General features: G+C 40.1%; 1 protein-coding gene across 3 annotated transcripts in view; it reads left to right on the plus strand.

Moving 5' to 3' along the window:
• The window catches only part of LOC124790128 (golgin subfamily A member 6-like protein 22), an 88,428-nt gene that overhangs the window by 18,899 nt on the left and 48,615 nt on the right, over window positions 1-20,914 (plus strand). For all 3 annotated transcript variants that reach the window (XM_047257702.1, XM_047257701.1, XM_047257703.1), the window contains one exon: window positions 7,728-8,207. In XM_047257702.1, the coding sequence (XP_047113658.1) occupies window positions 7,808-8,207 (400 nt within the window). In that variant the 5' untranslated portion in view covers window positions 7,728-7,807. The remainder of the gene's footprint in view (window positions 1-7,727; window positions 8,208-20,914) is intronic.

Consider the following 20,914-nt stretch of genomic DNA (forward strand, 5'->3'; position numbering starts at 1 on the left):
TAAAATAAGACAAGAAATCACAGAATGTCAGTGTAGAGGGAAATTTTTAGATAAAATTCTTTTATTAGAAGAACTACAATTACTCAACTGCAGGAACCTATACAAACAGTTCCCAAATCTTAAACCTGGCAGAGATGTATACCCAACATACTTCTTCCAGGTTTTTTCAAGATCTTTACCTCAAAAATGGGAGGAGTCTTTGAAAAAATATTTAGCATTAAGTTATCTAGTAGAGGATGCTACTGAGTGGTGGAATGCTCACTCAGAAGAATTTACTTCTCGGAAGAATTTTCAAGAAGAATTCAGATGTAAATACCGGTGACAAATGATGCAAGAAAAATTAGCTTTAGAATTACTCATTTCAAAGCACTACACTAGTTCGTGGGAAAGTTTTAAAAAGTATACTGAGTGGTATTTCATATGATCTAAATATTTAGACAACCCACAGGATGAAGTTCATTTATCTAAAGTACTTGTGAGATGGCTACCTTATTATGTACGTAAAGAAATTTTGTACCAAAGTTCAGCTGTTGTAAATGAGTTGTCATCATTTGTGGAAAATCTAGATTCCACGAATAATACAAAGAATAGTCCAAATCAGGAAGATACGAATCATGAAAATATCAGGTTTAACCAAAAGCTTCAAAAGAAAAGAGAAGTAAAAATTATTGCCAAGTGACCAAATATCTGGAAGGAAAGTCAAAAAACCAATGGCATGACGCAAAAAATGTGGACACACAAATGTTTAATAATCATAATGACAAGAAGGAAAGGGCTATGATTGTACAACCCTTCTTGTAAATCAAAACAGTTTTAGGGATAGAAAAAGAGAAGTACTAAGGTACTTAAAGTAATAGTAAGGAAGCTATGTGATGCACTTTGTGGGAGTTCATGGGTAAGTTACTCCAGAGAAAGGAACTTATATCAGGTTCAGATGGACCCAATGAAGGGAGGACTCCAACTGCTTTATGGGAAGAGGTAGGTCGCGATAGCAAGCATACGAAGTTACAGGAAAGAGCACTTAATCCCTGGGAGGGCAGTGTTGAGAAATGTTATGAGTATTATTATTTGCATAAGGGTAGAGAATCTGGATGAGAGAGCATGTCCTCCAGACTGATTAAATAAAAATTATTAAAGTTAAGTAATTTACCAGTTTCTGAGGACACAATGTAATCTCAGAGTGCTCTGACAATTGATCCTAGAATTTAGATAATATTTACCTTCTCCCAAAAAAAAAAAAAAAAAAAAAAAAAAAAAAAAAAAAAAAAAGAGAGAGAGTTTTGTGATAAGGTATAATGAAATGTGTATTAATGGAGAAACCAAAGAAGCAATCAAATCTGTTTATGTAACATTTGTATATAAATTAAAGTTAAATGTATAGTCACGACATCTTTTCTCTCAGTGGAGGGATATATAATGATACATCCCATTCCTTGAAAGAGAGGTATCATGTCTTTAAATACGTATGTCAGAGAAAAGATGTTCGTGGCTGAGAGTAGTCAATAGTGGTGAGCACGAGACTGTTGGGAGGAGTTTTAAATTGTAGGTGCTGATACCAGAGCTAACAAACCAGTGACAGTACGAAAGTGGGTAGCAGTCAGATGACCTTACCTGCTTAGGTGGAGATAGGGTTTCTATGGAGCAGGCAGTTCGGAAGAGGGAGCGCCATGAAATCTAAGAGCATGAAGTGTCAAAGATAATAAATGTATTGTAATTGTTAATTAACGAGTTGAATATCAGATCTGCTACCTACGTATTACAGAGAGGCAGCATACAAGTCAGTAGCTGTCCTCATTTGTCATGCAAAAATTTATAATTTTAAAGATAATATATGAAGGTGAATTGAATCTCACTTCTTATTTATGAATTGGAATGAATGAGACAGAAGTTAATTTTCAGGAGCAGTATCTGCAGCCTGTAAGGAGGTGAAGTCTGAGCCAAGTTGGAGGAAGAAGGCACACAGATTCAGGGCATGGATTAGCTGGACCCTCATTAATAATACTTAACAGTTACCAAATATTCAGTAAGAAACATTCATTGTATACAAAAGGAGTGTTCAAGTGCCGACTTCTTTAAGTGTTTAGTGGATGAGGTGAAGTATAACAAACCATCACACAACAGAAGCAAACCTGAAACACTTTAAGACAACTGAAACAGGCAGAAAGATACACATGTTCAGTAAACTAGATAAAAAAATCTGTTGTGTCACACCTCAATGAGAAACTTGAAATTTTAAGCACAGGACAGGAACATGTAGAGGTTAAAGGAGTAGTTGACCATGCACTGGATAGGTATGTATCCAGTAGAACAGTTCATAATAGGAGACAACCTCCATGGTATGCAATCACTGTAAAGAAACAGAGATTACTGCAAAATAGGTGTAAAACAAAGTGTAAGGTTACAGACAGAGATGCTGAACAGAACTCATTTGACTGTCAAGAGAGCAATGTGTGATGTCTTCAATGACTACTGTAGCAGAATGTTGTCAAATGATATTTCACAAAACCTAAAGAAATTCTGATTGTATGTAAAGGCTGTTAGTGGTACCAGTACCAAAGTTAGTGTCCAGTCCCTAATGAATGAGATGGGAACTGAAACTGAGGGTATCAAAGCAAAAGCTGAAATGCTTAACTCTATTTTCAAACATTTCTTTATGAATGAAAACCCAGGAAAACTGCCCCAGTGTAATCCTTGTACCACTGAAAATATGTGTGAAATAAGTATTAGTGTCAGTGGTGTTGAAAAACAACTGAAATCAATAAAACTGAACAAAGTTTCAGGGCTCGATGGAATCCCTGTCAGATTCCATGCTGAATTTGTGGCTGAGATACCCCCTCTTTTAGCTATAATCTATTGAAAATCCCTCAAACATAAAACCATCCCCAGTACATGGAAAAAATGCATAGGTCACAACCGTCTACATGAAGGGTAGCACAAATGATTCACAAAACTACCGTCCAATATCTTTGATATCAATTTTTTGTAGAATCTTAGAACATATTCTGAGCTCAAACATAACAGGGTATCTTGAACAGAATGACCTCCTCAATGCCAACCAGAATGGATTCCGAAAACATCTATCACATGAAGTCCAACTCATACTTTTCTCACAACAAACTTTGGATCAAGGCAGTCAGGTAGATCCATTATTTTTTGATTTCTGAAAAGTATTTGACTCGTTACCATATGTACACTTATTGTCAAAACTTTGATCATAGTGGGATATAAAGTGAAATTTATGATTGGATTAAGGGCTTTTTTGTAAGAGGACACAGCATGTTACCTTGGATGGAGGGTCTTTGTCAGGTATAGAAGTAACTTCAGGTGTCCCCCAGGGAAGTGTGTTGGGACCCATGCTGTTCGTGTTGTATATTAATGACTTTGTTGACAATAGCAGCACCAGAATTTTTGCAGATTATGAAGTTATCTATAATGAAGTAATGTCTGAAAGGAGCTGCATAAATATTCAGTCAGATCTTGATAAGATTACAAAGTGGTGCAAAGATTGGCAACTTACTTTAAATGTTCATAAATATAAAATGGTGCACTTCAGAAAATTCTATGACTATAACATCAGTGATTCACAGCTGGAACCTGCCAACTCATACAAATACTCGAGGGTTACACACATTGTAGGGAAATGAAATAGAATGATCACAAAGGCTCAGTTGTGTGTAAAGCAGGTGGTGATTTTGGTTTATTGGTAGAATACTGGGGAAGTGCAATCAATCTACAAAGGAGATTGCTTACAAATCACTCATGTGACTGATTCTAGAATGTTGCTCAGGTTTGTAGGACCCGTACCAAACAAGACCAACAGGGAATACTGAACGTATTCAGAGAAGGGCGGTATGAGTGGTCACATATTTGTTTGACCCATGGGAGAGTGGCACAGAGATACTGAAGGAACTGAACTGGAAGACTCATGAAGAGAGATGTAAACTATCCTGAGAAAGTATACTACCAAAGTTTCAAGATTTGGCTTTAACTGATGACTGGAGGAATATATTACAATCCCCTATGTATTTCTCACATAGGTATCCAGAGGATAAGATTAGAATAATTATTGCATGCACACAGGCATTCAGTCAGTCATTCTTCCCATGCTCCATACAGGAATGTAATGGGAAGAAACCATAATAACTGGTACAATGGGGTGTACATTCTGCCATGTACTTCAAAGTGATATGTAGAGTATGGATGTAGATGTAAAAGTAGATGTAGAAATGTGTTCTTCTTGTCTGTCCCATTGTTTTGGGATAATTTCTGTGGTGTTTGATTGTTGAAAACTTTCAAAATTAGTGCATCATATGGAGTGTCACACAAGATATGCCTATTTTATTTTGTGACTGTTCAAGATACTGAATTAAGGTTTCAAGCATATAATAGTACTCAGAATTGGGCCCAATTTTGTTACATGGTTAATACTGTGATATTACCCAAAATATGTTTAATGGAATGTTGCACTTTTGTGACAGGATTAGAAACTCTTGAAAAGGTGAGTACATTGTTATAATTCTTGTTGATGTTGGGGTTTAAACTTTTCATAAAAGTTTTTGAGAAATGTGCCAAAATTGAGAGGTAACACAGCCAGAATCCATTATTGTGGTATAAACAATGCTAAGTCAAATTACCATCCCAGGCCCCGTTATTATATGTTACAAGAAGATTAGCCAATGCTACCAAGATAAAAGTCTAATTTTTCTCGGCAGAGATAGGGGTCAACTACAATTTTTTTTTATGCATACCAATATACTAACTGTTAGTCAGTGAGAGGGTGAGTAGGAAAGCTACTTTAAATAGGTGGATGCCTTCATGTTTAAGAGAATAGTGTTTGTAGAAAAACATGCATTTTCCTCATGTAGTTCACTATTTAAACTTGCATTGTGGCTTTCTGCAGCATGCTTGGAATGAATGAAAGTGACATTTTGTCTGTCTGTTCTCCACAAAAAAGCATCTGGTCCATGGATAAAATGTATATTATCTCATCTGTCATGTCCAAAGTGGCTAAAAGTTTCATAAAGGACTGAGATAGTTTCATGGCGTATTGGTTGTGTCAGATAAGTGTGGCTACAAATACTGTCTGAAATTGTAATTAAATGGAATACACGGGTTAATGAACTAAACATATTACAATGATTTGGTGACTATCCATCACCGAAGAAATAAATACTTATCTCAACAGACCATAATTTAATGCTTTACTTCAATAGCTGTTCAAACCGTTTCCCATAATTTGCAGCTGCTGTTTGAGGAACAGATGAACAGACAAGAGGACATCAATAGATGACATAGTGGTGCATGCTGCAGCAATTTGTTGGCACCAATTGTCTGGCATAATTGTGGCTCCACAGCTGTTGCTGCTGTGCCTGATGAAGCCAGCAGGATTTTCTGATACACAATTTGCTATTATTAAGTTTTTATTACTGTGATTGGTAAACATTACTTCACTGGTAAAGAGCACATGTTTGAAAAAGATAGCATCATCTTTCAAGTATGACAGAGGATACTGAAAAAATTCTGTACAACATTCCAGATCGAAACATATGTCAATGCATGATGTGAATGTCACTCTTCTGACAGATCCTACATACATCCCATGCCACCTTGTGGGTTCATAAGTGCTTTAGCCATAACAGCTTTATTGTGTGCTCTATCAGTTACAGTACTCTTACTTTTTGACTGATGACCTTGCAGTTTGGTCCCTTTCCCCCCTTTTTAAACCAACCAACTAATCTTACTTTTCCTCTGGTATTCAAACTTGCAGTTCACACTAGTGTTCTGAAATACATGCAGTTGCCCAGTGCATTGAATACTGATAATTAGGGTAGGTATCCCCATACAATCGTACTGTTCTGACAGTATGCCTTTAACATTCATCTTATCCAAGTATTATACAAAATTTTTCCTCAGTGGTGTACATGACTGCATGCAAGAAATGCTGAAGCAGACATGAGCTGTCATATGATAGTAGGCCCAGCAGTACACAACATATTTTCTGCTAATTAAGCAGTCAAAAGGTTTTGATACAACTACAGAGCCTGGTATGAAAGGACTGCTAAGCAGTGGTTATGCTGCCATGGAAGATACCACCCTTTGGGTCTCTCAATGTAGCATATTTCTAAGATACTTGTACAAAAAAATGTCATTGTCAGAATTAACAAGTTTCATATCAGTGTACTTGCCTTTAGAAGAGGTGTCAAATACCATTAAAAAATTACAGTCCCATTCGAAAAACAATGTTTGCTTCAGTAGTTAATAGTATTAACCACACAACAAAATTACAGCATTTGCCAAACACCTTGTTTCTCTGTCTTGAAATGTTAATGAAATAACAGGGTGTTACAGAATTAATTTTTCACTCTTTAGCAATGTGTGCACTGATCTGAAACTTTCTGGGAGATTAAAAGTATGTGGTGGACTGAGACTCAAACTCAAGACCTTTCCTTTCATGTGGAAGTGCTCTACTGACTGAGCTACCCAAACATGGCTCATGGCCCATCTGTGAATCTTTTCTTCTGACATTACCACATATCGTACCTTCCAAATCACATAGAAGTTCTCCCATGAAACTTACAGGACTAGCACTCCAGGAAGAAAAGATTTTGCAGGGAAGTGGCTTAGCCATAGGATGTTCTCAGAATGAAATTTTTACTCTGTGGCTGAATGTGTGTTGATATGAAACTACATGTATGACTCAGTCAGTTAAGTACTTGCCACTGAAAGGCAAAGGTTCCGAGTCTGAGTACCAATCCAGCACAAAGTTTTAATCTGCCAGCAAGTTTCATATGGGCACACACTCCACTGCAGAGTAAAAATTTCGTTCTAGAAACAACTCCCAGGGTATGCTTAAGCTATATCTCTGTAATATCCTTTTTCCCATGAGTGCTGGTCCTACAAGTTTCACAGGAGAACTTCTGTGAGCTCTGGAAGGTAGGAGATGAGATACTAGCAGAAGTAAAGCTGTAAGGATGGGTCATGAGTAATGCTGGGGCAGCTGTCAGTAGAGTACTTGCCTACAAAAGGCAAAGATCTTGAGTTTGAGTCTCAGTCCAGCACACAGTTTTAATCTGTTATGAAGTTTCAATATGGCATTACATCTAACACAATTCACCCATATAATTATATTGAAATGGAATGGATAAAATTTTTAGTAGTTTTCATGTAAACTATGAAATTTTGTGAGATATTTTATTACCCGACCTCTATACAACAACCACTTCATGTTTGCCACTTCTGAATTACACCAGTTTATCTGCCTGAACACAGAATAAAAACAGCAGCAGTTATGTTGAGCAAAAAGGAAGTCACAAACAGCAAGTCTGAGTATTTTGTGTTAACTGTAATTTACACTATGTAGAAGAAGAATCTATCCACTCCTGAATAATATATGACTACAACATTAAACTGATATTTTTTTTCAAGTTAGCTTAACTATATTACTTACACCAAGTACTGCCTGCTATGAAGTGACATATCTCTCTTGGTTTTGCTAGATTACTTTCCCCGTTTGTAACAGCTTTGTGCATTTTATGATACTCAATTGCCTTTCTTACAACAGTTATATCAAAATGTGTAAAGGGTAGGATTAATACTTTTTCAAAATGTGGAGTAAAATAAATATCATATGTAATTTTAGTACGTGCAAAAACACAGTACCAATTAAAGTTTGTTGACTGTTAACTTATTCTTTCTATAATGGATTTCTTTTGTTTCCTTTTTTTTAGTTGGTCAACAGTGTGTTTTTGCTTAAAGAGAAGAACTTCACATTTCTTCTTAAAGAGCAGAGCTTCATGATTTCTGTTTAATGCAGAACATTTTTACAATTAAAAGAAAAAGTAAAGTGAACAATATTTTCTTTACTTTCCTGTATATGGATGAACATGACACTGATGGTAACAAAGCATGGCGGGAATGGTACAGAAAAAAACACAAACTTGAAACTGAAAAGAGACAGTTAGCAAAAGAACAAAGAGAAAAGGAGAAGAAGAGCAGGGAAGAGGACCAAATAAAGAAAGAGAAACGATGCAAAGAAACTTGGATTGCATGGTTACAAAAAAAGGAAGCAGCTAAAAAACAAGAAAAAATTAAAAAGGAGTTGCAGAACTCTTTATCAGTCGTGAGGCATTCAAAGGATCCCTTAGAACAACAAAAGAAAGTAGACACTTGGATGGAACAAAAGTTAGCAGCCGCTAAGAGAAGTACCCGTAAGTTATTCTGAGATTAATAGTGATTTAAACATAATAGTTTGGTTGCTATGACAATTTAGGCATGTATGGAAAAATAAGTTTAAAAATGGTAAAAGATTCTTCACATGTATGTGTATGTGTAATGTGACCTGTTTTTTCTTAGTAATACTACTTCTGTTGAATCAGTATGTTTGAGTTTTAGCTGGTTAACCTCAGAACGTATTGATAAGCTGGATACTGTCCCATGCTGATTACTTTAAGATTCTATGGCGAGTGTTATACTTATAACACAGAAAACACCATTTACTTTCACTATGTAATATTTTTATTTGCACAAGATAAATCAAAACACAAAGAAATAGTTTTCAACAATCACGGTAACAGTCATGACGAATGTCTCACACCAACTAGTCAACAACCAAAGTAAGTAAAACGAAGTACAAAAAAGCAAAGATATTAATATTTTCTGGCAGCTGGCAGTTCTGCCACAGAGCGACCCCCCCCCCCCCCCCCCCCCCCACCAGGAGCACGGAGCACATAGGAGGAGTGATGAGGAGTAAGTGATACAGGGAAGGTAAACATTTAAGGCATGACGTAATCTTGAAGTCTGAGAGGTGGCCGTACTGTGCGGCCAGCACGGGTGATAGCAATAGGGGTAGGAGGATTCGGGGAAGATGAAGGAGAAGGGGGGGGGGGGGCTTTCTCTTATAAATAAAATATTATTGATTGGAGTCTACATAGGCTGAAATGTCATTTTGTGAAGTACCAGGAGCCACATTGAAGCACTGTAATAGCTTAATGTCTTTCTGGTCAGATGGCACAGAATTGTTTTGAATTTCAAATAAAAAAAGAAAAGTGTCCACAAGTTGTATTTTTATAGAGTGCACATCATAGTGACTCAAGTTCACTTGAAACACTAGTTCATTACTGCTGGCACTCGCAGGTGTGAAGTATAGAAGAGGGGGGCCTTGACTTGCAGAGAGTGTTTGATTAGCTTGTGGAGAAGGGAGAGGACAGGCCTCTGAAGTTTCCTGCAAAACAAATCCATTATCATGTATGTCAGTGTCGTTATGGATCCATGCTGGTTTCAAGTGCTCAATGGAGACGACAGATGGTTTGTTCTTAAAGAGGATCCTATAAGTATTTTCAGAGCGTGACAGAACCCGTTATGGGCCAGTGTAGGGTGGAGCAAGGGGTGGACGCACGGCGTCTTCTCTAAGCATCACATAGTTACAAGAACTGAGGTGTGGGTGAATGAAAACCGGAGGGGTAGCATGCGATCAAGGTTGCGGAAAACGTAACTTGGTGATATGCTGTCGAACCTGTCGTACCAACTCGGGAAGTTGACCCTCGGGCAGTACAGGAGGATCATCAAGAAAATCCGGCGGAAGTGTGAGGTTTTCTGTGTGTACCATCTCAGCAACTGACGCTTTAAGGTCTTCTTTGAAAACCGTCCTCAATCCTAAAAGGACCCAGGGGAGTGCCTCAGTCCAAGAGGAAGAATGACACATGAGAGCGACCTTCAGGGTACAGTGCCATCATTCTATTAGGCCGTTAGATTGCGGGTGATAGGCTGTAGTTCTGAATTTGTTGATACCACACAGTTGACAGAGGCGATTAAACAGATTAGATTCAAAGTGTCTCCCCTGGCCTGTGGTAAGTGAAGTAGGGCAACCAAAACAAGAAAGCCAATGGTGGACAAAAGCATTAGCTACAGTGTCGGCCATAATGTCCTCGATGGGGATAGCCTCGGCCCAACGTGTGGTACGATCTATGATGGCCAGTAAGTAATGGAAGTTGTTAGATATCGGTAACGGACCGACGATGTCCAAATGGACATGACGGAATCTACCTGAGGGCACAGTAAATTTGCCTAATGGGGGCTTAGTATGTTTGTGTATTTTGGCTCTCTGTCAAGGTATGCATGCTCTCGCCCACCAATTACAATCTCTTTTTACATTAGGCCAAACGTGAATCTCTGTAATGAGGCGCGTAGTCGCGCAAATGCTCGGGTGAGCGAGACTGTGGATTGTGTCGAAAACGTCTTTCCTAAGAGCTTTAGGTACTATAGGACGAGGATGACCTGTTTTAATGTCACAATGCAAAGAGCAATCATCATTAGGGAATGGAAGTAGAGCAATTTGTAAGGAAGTATCAGAGTCAGAGAGAAGGTGCTGTATCTCTGGGTCAGATAGCTGGAGCTTGTGTAAGCCATGAGGATCAATGGCTGTCTTCAGGGAGGACAGGCATGACAGGTAGTCTGCTGCAACATTGTCATTAACCCTGATATATTGAAAGTCTGTAATATCAAATCCATATGGCAAAACCTTCTGGGTAGTACATCTAATGCTGGTTTGCGGAGAGCCTCGACAAGGGGCTTGTGATCTGTGTAAACTGTCACAAGTCGGGCTTCAATATCTGTACGAAAGTACTTTACGGCCTCATAAATGGCGTAAAGTTCACGATCAAATGCGGACCACTTTCCTTGCATTTTGGTGAGCTTTTTTGAAAAGAAACGCAGGGGTGTAGTACCTGTTGGTAGGGTCTGTTGCAAAACTGCGCCAATGGCATTATCGCTAGCGTCTGTGGTTACTGTCAGGGAGGCGTCAGGGTGAGGGTGAGACAGGGTAGTAGCGTTCACCAAGGCGTACATAAGAGAGTCGAAGGCTCGCTGCATGGTCTGATCCCATTCTATGTGTCTGTCACCTGTGGTATTCTTTCCCTTTAAGGCCTCAATGAGAGGGGCTTGAAGAGATGCCGCATGTGGAACGTGGAGTCTAAAAAAATTTACCATTCGGAGGTATCTACGTAATTCTTTATAGGTTTGAGGGAGGGGAAGGTCAAGTATTTGTTGTACTGTAGCTGAGGTGGGACAAATGCCCTCATTATTGACCAAATGTCCCAGGAAAATAACCTCTGGCTTCTCCATTTGGGATTTGTCATGATTAATCTCAACTCCATGCCGTGCCAATCTACCAAAAACCTGTTGGAGGTGTTGTTTGTGTTCCTCGGCAGTTGTGGAGAAAATAATAATGTCGTCTAGGTAGGCATAGCAAAAATTAAGGCCACATAGAATGGTGTCAATGAATCTTTGCCAGGTCTGGGCAGCATTCTTCAATCCATAAGGCATAAACAAATATTCATATAGTCCAAATGGGGTGATGATAGCGGTTTTGGGGATATCTTCTGAGTGCGTCGGAATCTGATGGTATGCCTTTTTGCAGTCTAACACAGAGAAAAAATTGGCACCGAACATGGATTGTGAAAAATCATGGAGGTGTGGGACAGGGTAGTTATCAAGTATTGTTCTGGCATTGAAACACCTATAGTCTCCATAGAGTCGAAAGGAATTGTCCTTTTTGGAAACGACATGTATTGGGGAAGACCACGCACTGTCCGAGGGGCAGACTATACCCAAGTGTAAAAGTTCATTAATACATTCTTTGGCAGCGGTAAGTTTTTTTGCATTGAGGCGTCGGGGGCGAGAACGGACAGGTGGTCCCTCAGTTGTGTTAAGCCTGTGACAGACGCCCATAGTAATGGCCTTGATTTTGTGAATAGGTGTGGCCGAAATACGTAGAGGGACGCAGGAAGGAGCGATGTTACCGTGGGTGCACGGTAAGTATGAAAGGGAACTAACCTGAAATACGTTATCATTGAACGGTAGTTCAGTGAAAGCTGCAGTGTTGTCTACGGAACTGCACTGTGCAACAGCCGGCGGGGTTCCATTGACCATGGTGTTACTGCACGAAGGAATTGTTGTGCGCGCATGCGCGGTGTCGCCTGTAACAGCTGTCCCCTCTGTGCTTTGATGAAGGGCAGACGGTGAAGCGCAGGGTGGGGGGTTGCTGGGTGGGTTGCTGTCTTTGCTGTCCGGGTCATGGCAGGCACTGCTGTGGCTGCGTATAAACAGCGGTGCAGTATGCAGGTCCCATGTAGTTTCGTGCGTGTTATTACTTTTAATCTTGATCTCCTCTCTAAACCCGTGAAATTCATCAGTCAGGACACCACAATGTTGAAGTAGCTTTGCATTGTCTTCGGACAGTTGGTCGATTTCAAGGCGTTGCGTAACTAAGTTCACTATGGCAGCTTTGACTTCCTCAGATAGAATAGAAACTCTCTATTTGTCTTGTTGACAGGACGTATTCGAGCTGCATTCTGTTGGCGTGGATGGGGAAAATCTCACGGAAAATGTTTGTTTAAAATCCACTGAGCAGAGGGCAGGTGTAATTAAGCCCAAAGAAAAGTTATGAGCAGTTAAGAAGTCCAATCCTAAAACTGGGTCATCGATTTCTACTACCGAAAATGTCCATTCATAATTATGTGTATCATCGAAGTAAATGCAAAGTTGCGTTACACCATAAACCTTTAATGAGGAATTGTTGGCTGCTCTGATTCGGTGAGGCGAATGCGTGATTGTAGAAGTGACCATTGAACGTGGAATGATGCTCACATTGGCACCAGTGTCCACTAAAAACCATTTCTGAGAAGCTATATCCTGGATATACAAACGTCCGAGAGAATAATTCGGAAGTACTAGCCTGTGATCTGTTAGGCGACTTGATGTCACAGTGCGGACCGGTGCGTTTATAGCGGCCCGCCATGCGTGTTGGGAGCATTGCACAGGGTGAGCAGCAATTCCTGGCTGTATTACCGTAAACGGAGTGATACAGCAGAGAGGATAAACTTGCTGATCCTGTGTTGTTACCGGGTGAAGGACGTCACTTGAAGCTGTGGTATGGGATGGTGAAGGACGATGTGGAATCCGGAGCTCAGCCAGTGTACTCTGTCTGTTGTTTTGGAAAGATCGGCCTCTACCACGCGGGGGAGGCGTAATATCAAGGGGGGCAGACGTAGATAACTTTCTTCTGTTGATTATATTATATGCGGCATCGGCCAGCAATAATTTCGCTTGTAGAGGTTCCTGATCGTGTGATAGGAGCTGCAGTTGGATAGCTTGCAGCAACTTTGCAACCCAGAAAGAAAGTAAAGCTTCATCTGGCATAGTTTTGCTATCAAAGACTGCTCTGACATGTCACCACAGTTGTGAAAGAGTCTAGTCTTTGAGATGTACATCTTGCAGGATATATAAAACAGACTCTTGCGTAGTCTTAGCTAGACATTCGCAGATCTGTTGTTTTGCCAGTGCGTAACGATTTTCGGGGGCCGCCGACAGCACTAAGTCCTGTACCCAGTCAGCGTGGTCCTCTAGGGCATTAATAAGCACAATAAATTTAGCACTGTCTGAATGAGTGTTTATGGCGGTGAATATAGTCTCTGCCAAAATAAACCACGTATGCGGATTGTCCATTGTGAACCTTGGTAATTTAGGAATTTTCTCACTCTTGTGTTGTGGATGTAACAGATTTGATAGCACAGCAGACAGGAATGGCGGAGTGTTTATGAAGCTGTCACTTGCGGCGTTCGCGGCAGCTGGTTTGAACACGGCTCGCGCGGTAGGCGCGGCGGAAACAACCGGTGGAGGACAACTGTCCAACCAGTAATTGTTGTCACTGAAATTTGTACCCGTCTGTTTTTGTAGTGAGTCTTGTAGTGGGTGGGGAGAGAATGTGTCCAAAACCAATTTATCAGCAATATATGGGGAGCTCCAAGTGATCTGTGGGCTCGAAAAGTCTGTGAGGTTCATAGTGTTGGGGCACTGTTGCATACTACATGTCACAGGAGGTTGTACATACGATGCACGGTGAGTCACAAATTTAGGCACAGCACTCATGATTGGTTTGTTCTAGATGAACATATAAAAAGATTTCGTAACAGGTGACATCACTGACGACGTTATAAAGTCCACAACGGCATTGTTGATGACGCAGAAAACTCCACGGCATTGTGCTTATCTTCCAATTTTATCCCAGTTGTTGGTGGCGTTGTGCGTAGGAAACCATGGAAAGGCAGTGTAGAGACACCATTAGTATCATGTTGTAGTCCGAAAGGAGCGGAAGGTGAGCGATGTGAAGATGTCGAAGTAAATGGCCACATTGTCGAATCGGACATATGTTGCGCGTCGGAGGTCACCAGTATGGCGAGTGTTATACTTATAACGCAGAAAACACCATTTACTTTCACTATGTAATATTTTTATTGGCACAATATAAATCAAAACACAAAGAAATAGTTTTCAACAATCACGGTAACAGTCATGACAAATGTCTCACACCAACTAGTCAACAACCAAAGTAAGTAAAACGAAGTACAAAAAAGCAAAGATATTAATATTTTCTGGCAGTTCTGCCACAATTCCATGCAGCTTGTTGATTCTTATAACTTTGGTTGATGTGAACAGAGATACAAAAATTATATTTATCAGCATTAACATCAATACTAAAGGTGGGTAATGAGGAAGACCAGATGCTGGATAAGAAATTCAGGCAATTCCTTCTACAAAGAAAGTCATTAGCCATGTGATCTGGACTGAACAGTGGATCCATTGAAACTTCTCTGTTAGTTTTGTTTGTTATCTTCAGTTAGCATTTTTGGCATCCATCATCCACACACAGTAACTGATAACCCACCTTATCTGAAATCATGTAAAGCAGAACAGTTCTGGACACTTCTGTATATTGTTCATGGAGTTTCTTTGTCAATGATATACTTGTGCAGCCCATGGTCTTGTGCAAGCCTTTTTCTGCTTGGTACCTATTGTGGGACTTTTCATGTCTTGGTGTCATAAGTGTAGCTATCTCTTATAAGTGACTGTTGAGTGTGTATAGTCTGATTTGTATTGTTGTTGTAGTTGATGATGACTATGATGACAGAGGGGAGAAGATGAAATGTGGTGCCATGGGATTGTCAAGCTTAACATCCTCTCCAACAAAAGGATTATCATCAACAGTGTTACACACCCTCACTCCATCACATTGCAGAACAATTTGGAATTTAATCCAATACTTTGATACATAGTAGGGTGAGCAGGAACAGATGCCACCACCTCTCCTCCCCTTGCTGGTCAAATCCTTGAGATCAAAATTTCTTCTTTCATCGAGATTAAAACAGGCTACCACCAGGTTGAAAGTCACTGCATAAGTGTACATTAGTGACTCAGCTGTGTGGGTTCCTTTCTCCACAATAATTGCACTACGCTCAATATTCTCACCCATTATTTATGTTCAGGGACCTCTTTTTCATAATCTCCAGTTCACAATTCTTTCCCAGTTCAGCAATCTTATTGGTTGATGTTCAGTTGCTCTCATTGCAAGTTCACTTACATTTATTTGTCATTAAACTCATATTTGCACTTTTTTCTAGCTTCACTAACATTACGGTCAACTTAAGTGACACATTCTGCATAATTTCTGATAATAATTATTCACTATGCATTATAAAAATTAAATTTTACTAAACATTGTAGAAAGTTCTGGTAGAATGCAAATACTTTTGAATTACTGAAGATCACTCACCAAAAAGTAAAAGAATTGAGTTGTCAAGAGGCACACACAAAAAGAAAGAAAAAGTGCTAGTTTTTAGACTAATCATTTTTTGAGCTGGAATAAAATACACACAGAAAACATTCTAATATAGGCCCTTACATGGTATCAGCAGGATAAACAGTGCCAGCGCTGCATTTTGGCAGTTGGGGTAAGTTGTGGTGTGAATTGTGTCAGGTGGGATTGGGGGGGGGGGGGGGGGGATGGGCATGAGGAGAGGAACTGGGGGTTGGTTGCTAGCAGCTTGGAATGAAGAAGCCCGTTTGCCAGCTAGGAATGTGGAAGGGAGGGGTGGCAGGTACATGAGTTAGAAATGCATGGTTGGCAGAGCCAGCAGGGAATGGTGCACACTGAAGGTGACAACATGGGTATGTGAATTTGGAGGGAGTGGCTTGGCAGAGGAATCAGAAACTATTGGGTGTAGGGTGTGGGGACAGTGGTGTATTGAAGACTGTGGACAGAATGATTATGGTGGTGAAGGTTGTGTTGCAAGGATAATTCCCATCTGCATAATTCAAAGAAGATGGTGGTAGAGGAAAGCATCCATATGGTCCAGGTTGTGAAACAGCCATTGAGTTTGAGTATGTCATGCTCAGCTGCGCGTAGTGCCACCAGGTGGTCAACTTTGTTCTTGGCAGCAGTTTGGTGATGGCCACTCATCCTGGTGGATTGCTAGTTGATAGCCATACCAACATAGAAAGCTGTACAGTGTTTGCAGCAGAGTTTATATATGACATGACTGCTTTCACAGGTGGCCCAGATTCTGACGCGTAGCAAAAGCCTGTGGTAGGGTTAGAGTAGGAAGTACTGGGTGGGGGGATTGTGCAGGTCTTGCACGTTGGTGAGACCAAGTTGGATGTAAGGAGTTCCTAGAAGGTGGCCAGGTGGAAGTTAGGTGATAGGGGGGTTCGGTCATGGTTGGATGGGATATGAGCTGGAAGAGGCAAGGTTCAATGCTAGGATGAGACTGGCTTTGGTTGGAGGGGCTGGTGGCAAAGAGGTGTTTCCACTGTAGGGATTCAGAGGAGAGTAGGCCTTTGACTGTCTAACATGGTTAAACTTGGGATAGGTGTGAAACATTTGGGGACTGGCATTTTTGGTGGAATAGTTACCAACAGTGTGTTGGTTTTGCTTGGGTTCTAGACTCTGTGGAGTGTTGGGAAGGAATTTTGGAGCATGTAGTAAACTGAAATGGTCGACTGAGTTGGGTTCACTGCTATGAGGGGTAGATGAGGGGGTTCACTATGATTAGTATGGGTGTTGATGGAGAAGTGCAAGGTTTCTGTTTCAGAGATGTGGTGTTAGTAAGGACTGCACAGAAACAATATCTTACAGTGGAAGTAAAGGTGGATCTGGAATGCTAGTGCTGTTGAGAGGCATTTCTGCAGTACCAGGTTTGTGGGGGACAGGGACTGACAGAATCTGAAAAGAATAAGGTCATTGTGAAAGGAGGGGTGGCATCCAGAGAAGGGGATTTTTATAGTTAGGCCATTGGGAGGGACGTTCCATGGTTCAAGCAGAATTAAATGTACAAAAGGTGGGACTGGATTTTAGCCAGTGAAAGGGATACTTTTCTGAAACAGTGCAGTTAGTTGGAGCAGAGGTCCACTGAGGGAGGGATGGTTTTACAGAAATAGGAAATGAATCAGGAAATGTACAAGTGAAAGCATTAAGTGGTTATAAGGGAAACTGGATAACAGAATGTGAGTTAACCTGTCTACCAAAAACTTCAGTCCCAAAGAATGTTCAGTACTATCAAAAGTCCTCACCTGCAGCCCCTCAACAAAGTTTGGCTAAGTTGGACTTGTCAAAGATGTACTCCCCTTCTTCCAGTTCTACAGTGGGAACATTTCTTTGCCATCAATCCCTCCAACCAAAGCTACCCAATACCAACATTGCACCTTCCCTCTCCCAGCTCATACCACCATCCAACTGTGGTCCTCCCTCCCTCCCCCCTACCACCTAGCTACCCCTTGCTTACCTCCAAATTGCTTCATCACCATTCCCCATGCCCCTTCCTAAGAACACTAACCCCCCAGGAGAAGAAATGAGTCGTACATAACCTGAAAACAATCCTATCTCATCATCTTCCTCATAGCCAAAGGCTCCTCCACTGTGACGATGAATTGCAGTGACTACCTGAGAGGTGGTGTCTGCCAACTGTCTTGACTCCTTCACCTACAAGCTTTACCATAGTGATCTCATCCTAGCAGTACATCATCATCTCTAATCCCTTCTAAAATCCATGGACCCTTCCCAGACCCTCTCCCCTGAGACTATCCCCTTCCTCACCCCAACAACACTCTGCACATCAACATTCTACATGGTCCCCAAATTCCACAAACCTAAAGGTGGCATTCCTATGCCGCATTTGATGCATGTGGCAGCTGTTGTGCATCTGACATAGAGCAGCTGATGCATAGCTGGCGGTTCTTGTAGAGCAGCGGCCGCACAGTGTTTAGTTGGTCTGCTGTGTCTGTGCTGAAAGGACAAATGAGCGCGATTTGTTGTTTTATCTAATGTTAGAAGACATTGAAGATTAAGAAATTCAGCGTTAGCTATGTGAGGGAAATGCTGAGAAACATCCGATTTACCTCACAAGAACTGAGGAAGGCTCTTTTGAACAACTCATCAATCGGCAGTTGTTAAAAAATGACCAGAAATTTAGAGAGTATTTCAGGTTGAACATAGTGTAGTTTAACTATGTTCTCAGTTTCATCAAATAAGATATCAGGAAGGATTAATCTCCCAGATATCCATACCCTATAAGACCAGATGAAAAACTAGCTTTAACATTGAAGTATGTACAATAAAATTTGTTAATGTGTTATTGCTTTATTAATAATGCACACAATGTAAAAAATGAAAATAGCACAATACAAAAATAAGAAATTAATACTTACCGCAACATTAAATGGGTTTATAAGCTGGTGTTTCAGTCTCTGTGTTATCAGATGGTGTGATGGCAGTGTTATCCACACTTGATGTCGTTGGAGTTGTTGAGTATGAGAAAGTACTCGGAGATGAAAGATGCAAGGTGCACGGAAGAGTAGTATTCAAATGAACAGTGATTCTCCAAATCAATAAGCATCTGCAAGAATCTCAATTTGGCTTCATTGATAAAATTATGATTCAATTTTTTTACGCTGTGGGCGATACTTTTAAAAAATAAATCAATGTCATCATCACGCTTTTCTTCAGCCTGTCTTTTCATTAAGGTTTCACTCTTGGCCCGCCGAGAATTCATCAACTCCATGATTTTGTCATTTTGCTGTGACCATTTCCTGGGTGGTCTGAACGACACGATGTCTTACACGTCTTTGGAGAAACTTTCTTTTTCTGACAAAGTTGGTGATGTCTGGCACACCTATCTGTTACTCAGTTCACCATCTTATTGTGGGCCTTGCATTTCATCCGCTTAAACATTGGATGTACTTCTATGAAATATATTACAAAAATACAGGTAATTCAGTGTCAATAATAAAATGAAACAGAATAAAAAATAAAATAAACAGGCAAATTGTATGGCAACTTACATTCGCTTGTGATCCATTTTGTTTAAAAATTTTAACATATAAGCCAGTGGCCATTTATTTCCTTTACTGGAAGCAGAACTTCCAGTACTTTTTCCTTTTCTCTGCCTTTTTTGATGTGCGTCTATTATATTCCTCCATCTTTTTTTTTTTTCAGTCTTCAACTATAAAACACAATACAGTCAAATAATTATGTACGTTAATATTCGTTAGATGTAAAAATAATAATAATTTTTAAAGTTACTCCTATCTTATTTTTATTTTGTTTTTATGTTTTTGGCAACAGGGGAAACATTCAGATCGCTGGCATTTGCATTCAGAACATCTCCTTCTTACGCCGGTAAAATCGTACAAGTTGTGCTGCCAATCCTTTTGCCACTGATGTCATTTGACCACTTGAAATCAAAATTTAAGGAATTTGAAGAAAAATGGCAATTTCTTAACTGTGTTGGTGCCATTGACAGAAAACGTGCGATTTTTCCCCCCTGCATTGTCAGGCTCATTGTATTACAACAACAAACATTTTTTCTCTACCGTCCTTCTTGCTGTGGTTAACGCGAACTACAAATTCATTTTCATTGATGTTGGGTCATATGGACAAAGAAGTTGACAGTGGAATTTTTGATAAAAGTAATATCGGGGAAATGTTTTCAAGTGGTAAGATGTTTCCTCCGTCTACTAAGCTGCCAGATTCGGACATACTAGTGCCACATGTTTTTGTAGGTGACGAGGCATTTCGATTACATCCAAACATGATGAAACCTTTCTCTCATCGAGTTGCTAGTGCTGACAAAAAAAAGGGTATTTTTAACTACCGTCTTTCATGAGCTCGTAGAGTTTATGAAAATGCCTTCGCTCTGTTAAGTCAAGTATTTTGCTTATTTTATTCACCGATCAGTCTGAAGCCAGAAACGACTGATAATTTGATTATTGTTGCTTGCTGTTTATACGATTTACTTGGAGATGCATTCTTAGAGAAAAATAATGAGCGTCATTTTGAATTAATCAGAAGTGAACCACTGCCTACTGAAAATCTTGGACCATTAGCAAGGAGTGGCAGTTATGCACATGCTGATGGATTTTCTGTGCAAGATTCATTTACCGAATACTTCAACAGCCATGCAGGTGCAGGAATAATGCCTTGGCAAAGTGATCATGTTAACAGAACTCAGTAGGCTTTGAACTCCCTACCATCACTAAATAATCTTTAAAAATTTGTATGCACATTATAATAAATTGAACTTTTATAACATACATCAAGTTTTGGTATTCACTTTGTGTACACTTTGTTATTATAATAATAACTGAATATTATGTGGGATGATGCTACTTATTCTTGTTTATTACAATATGCCTTATTTGCCTGACAACTAAGTAATAAACATTATGAATAAACACTAAGTATACAGTACCTTTCTTACTTGTTCTTTCCACGAATTACACTATCTCTCTCCAAGCATTATCCTTCACAATTTGGTCCTTGTATACTGGTAACGATACATCATAGATACAAGGAAATTTAGAAACCATTTCTACCAGTTTCTCATCTTCCATCACTGTGAACAGTACTTTCCCCTTGGACATGCTGTTGTGTTCTCTTTTGTGGCTGCGTCTATACTGCTCTCAGACCGGCTGGGCCAAAGCCGCACGTGGCTGTAGTGTCACCTGCATGCAGCTGACACAACATGGGACACAGTCCCATTTAACACCATCTGTAGCAGTACAGTGTGGCAGATGCACAGTGTGGCCG

This window comes from Schistocerca piceifrons, chromosome 3, assembly GCF_021461385.2.
Source record: "Schistocerca piceifrons isolate TAMUIC-IGC-003096 chromosome 3, iqSchPice1.1, whole genome shotgun sequence".
NCBI lineage: Eukaryota > Metazoa > Arthropoda > Insecta > Orthoptera > Acrididae > Schistocerca > Schistocerca piceifrons.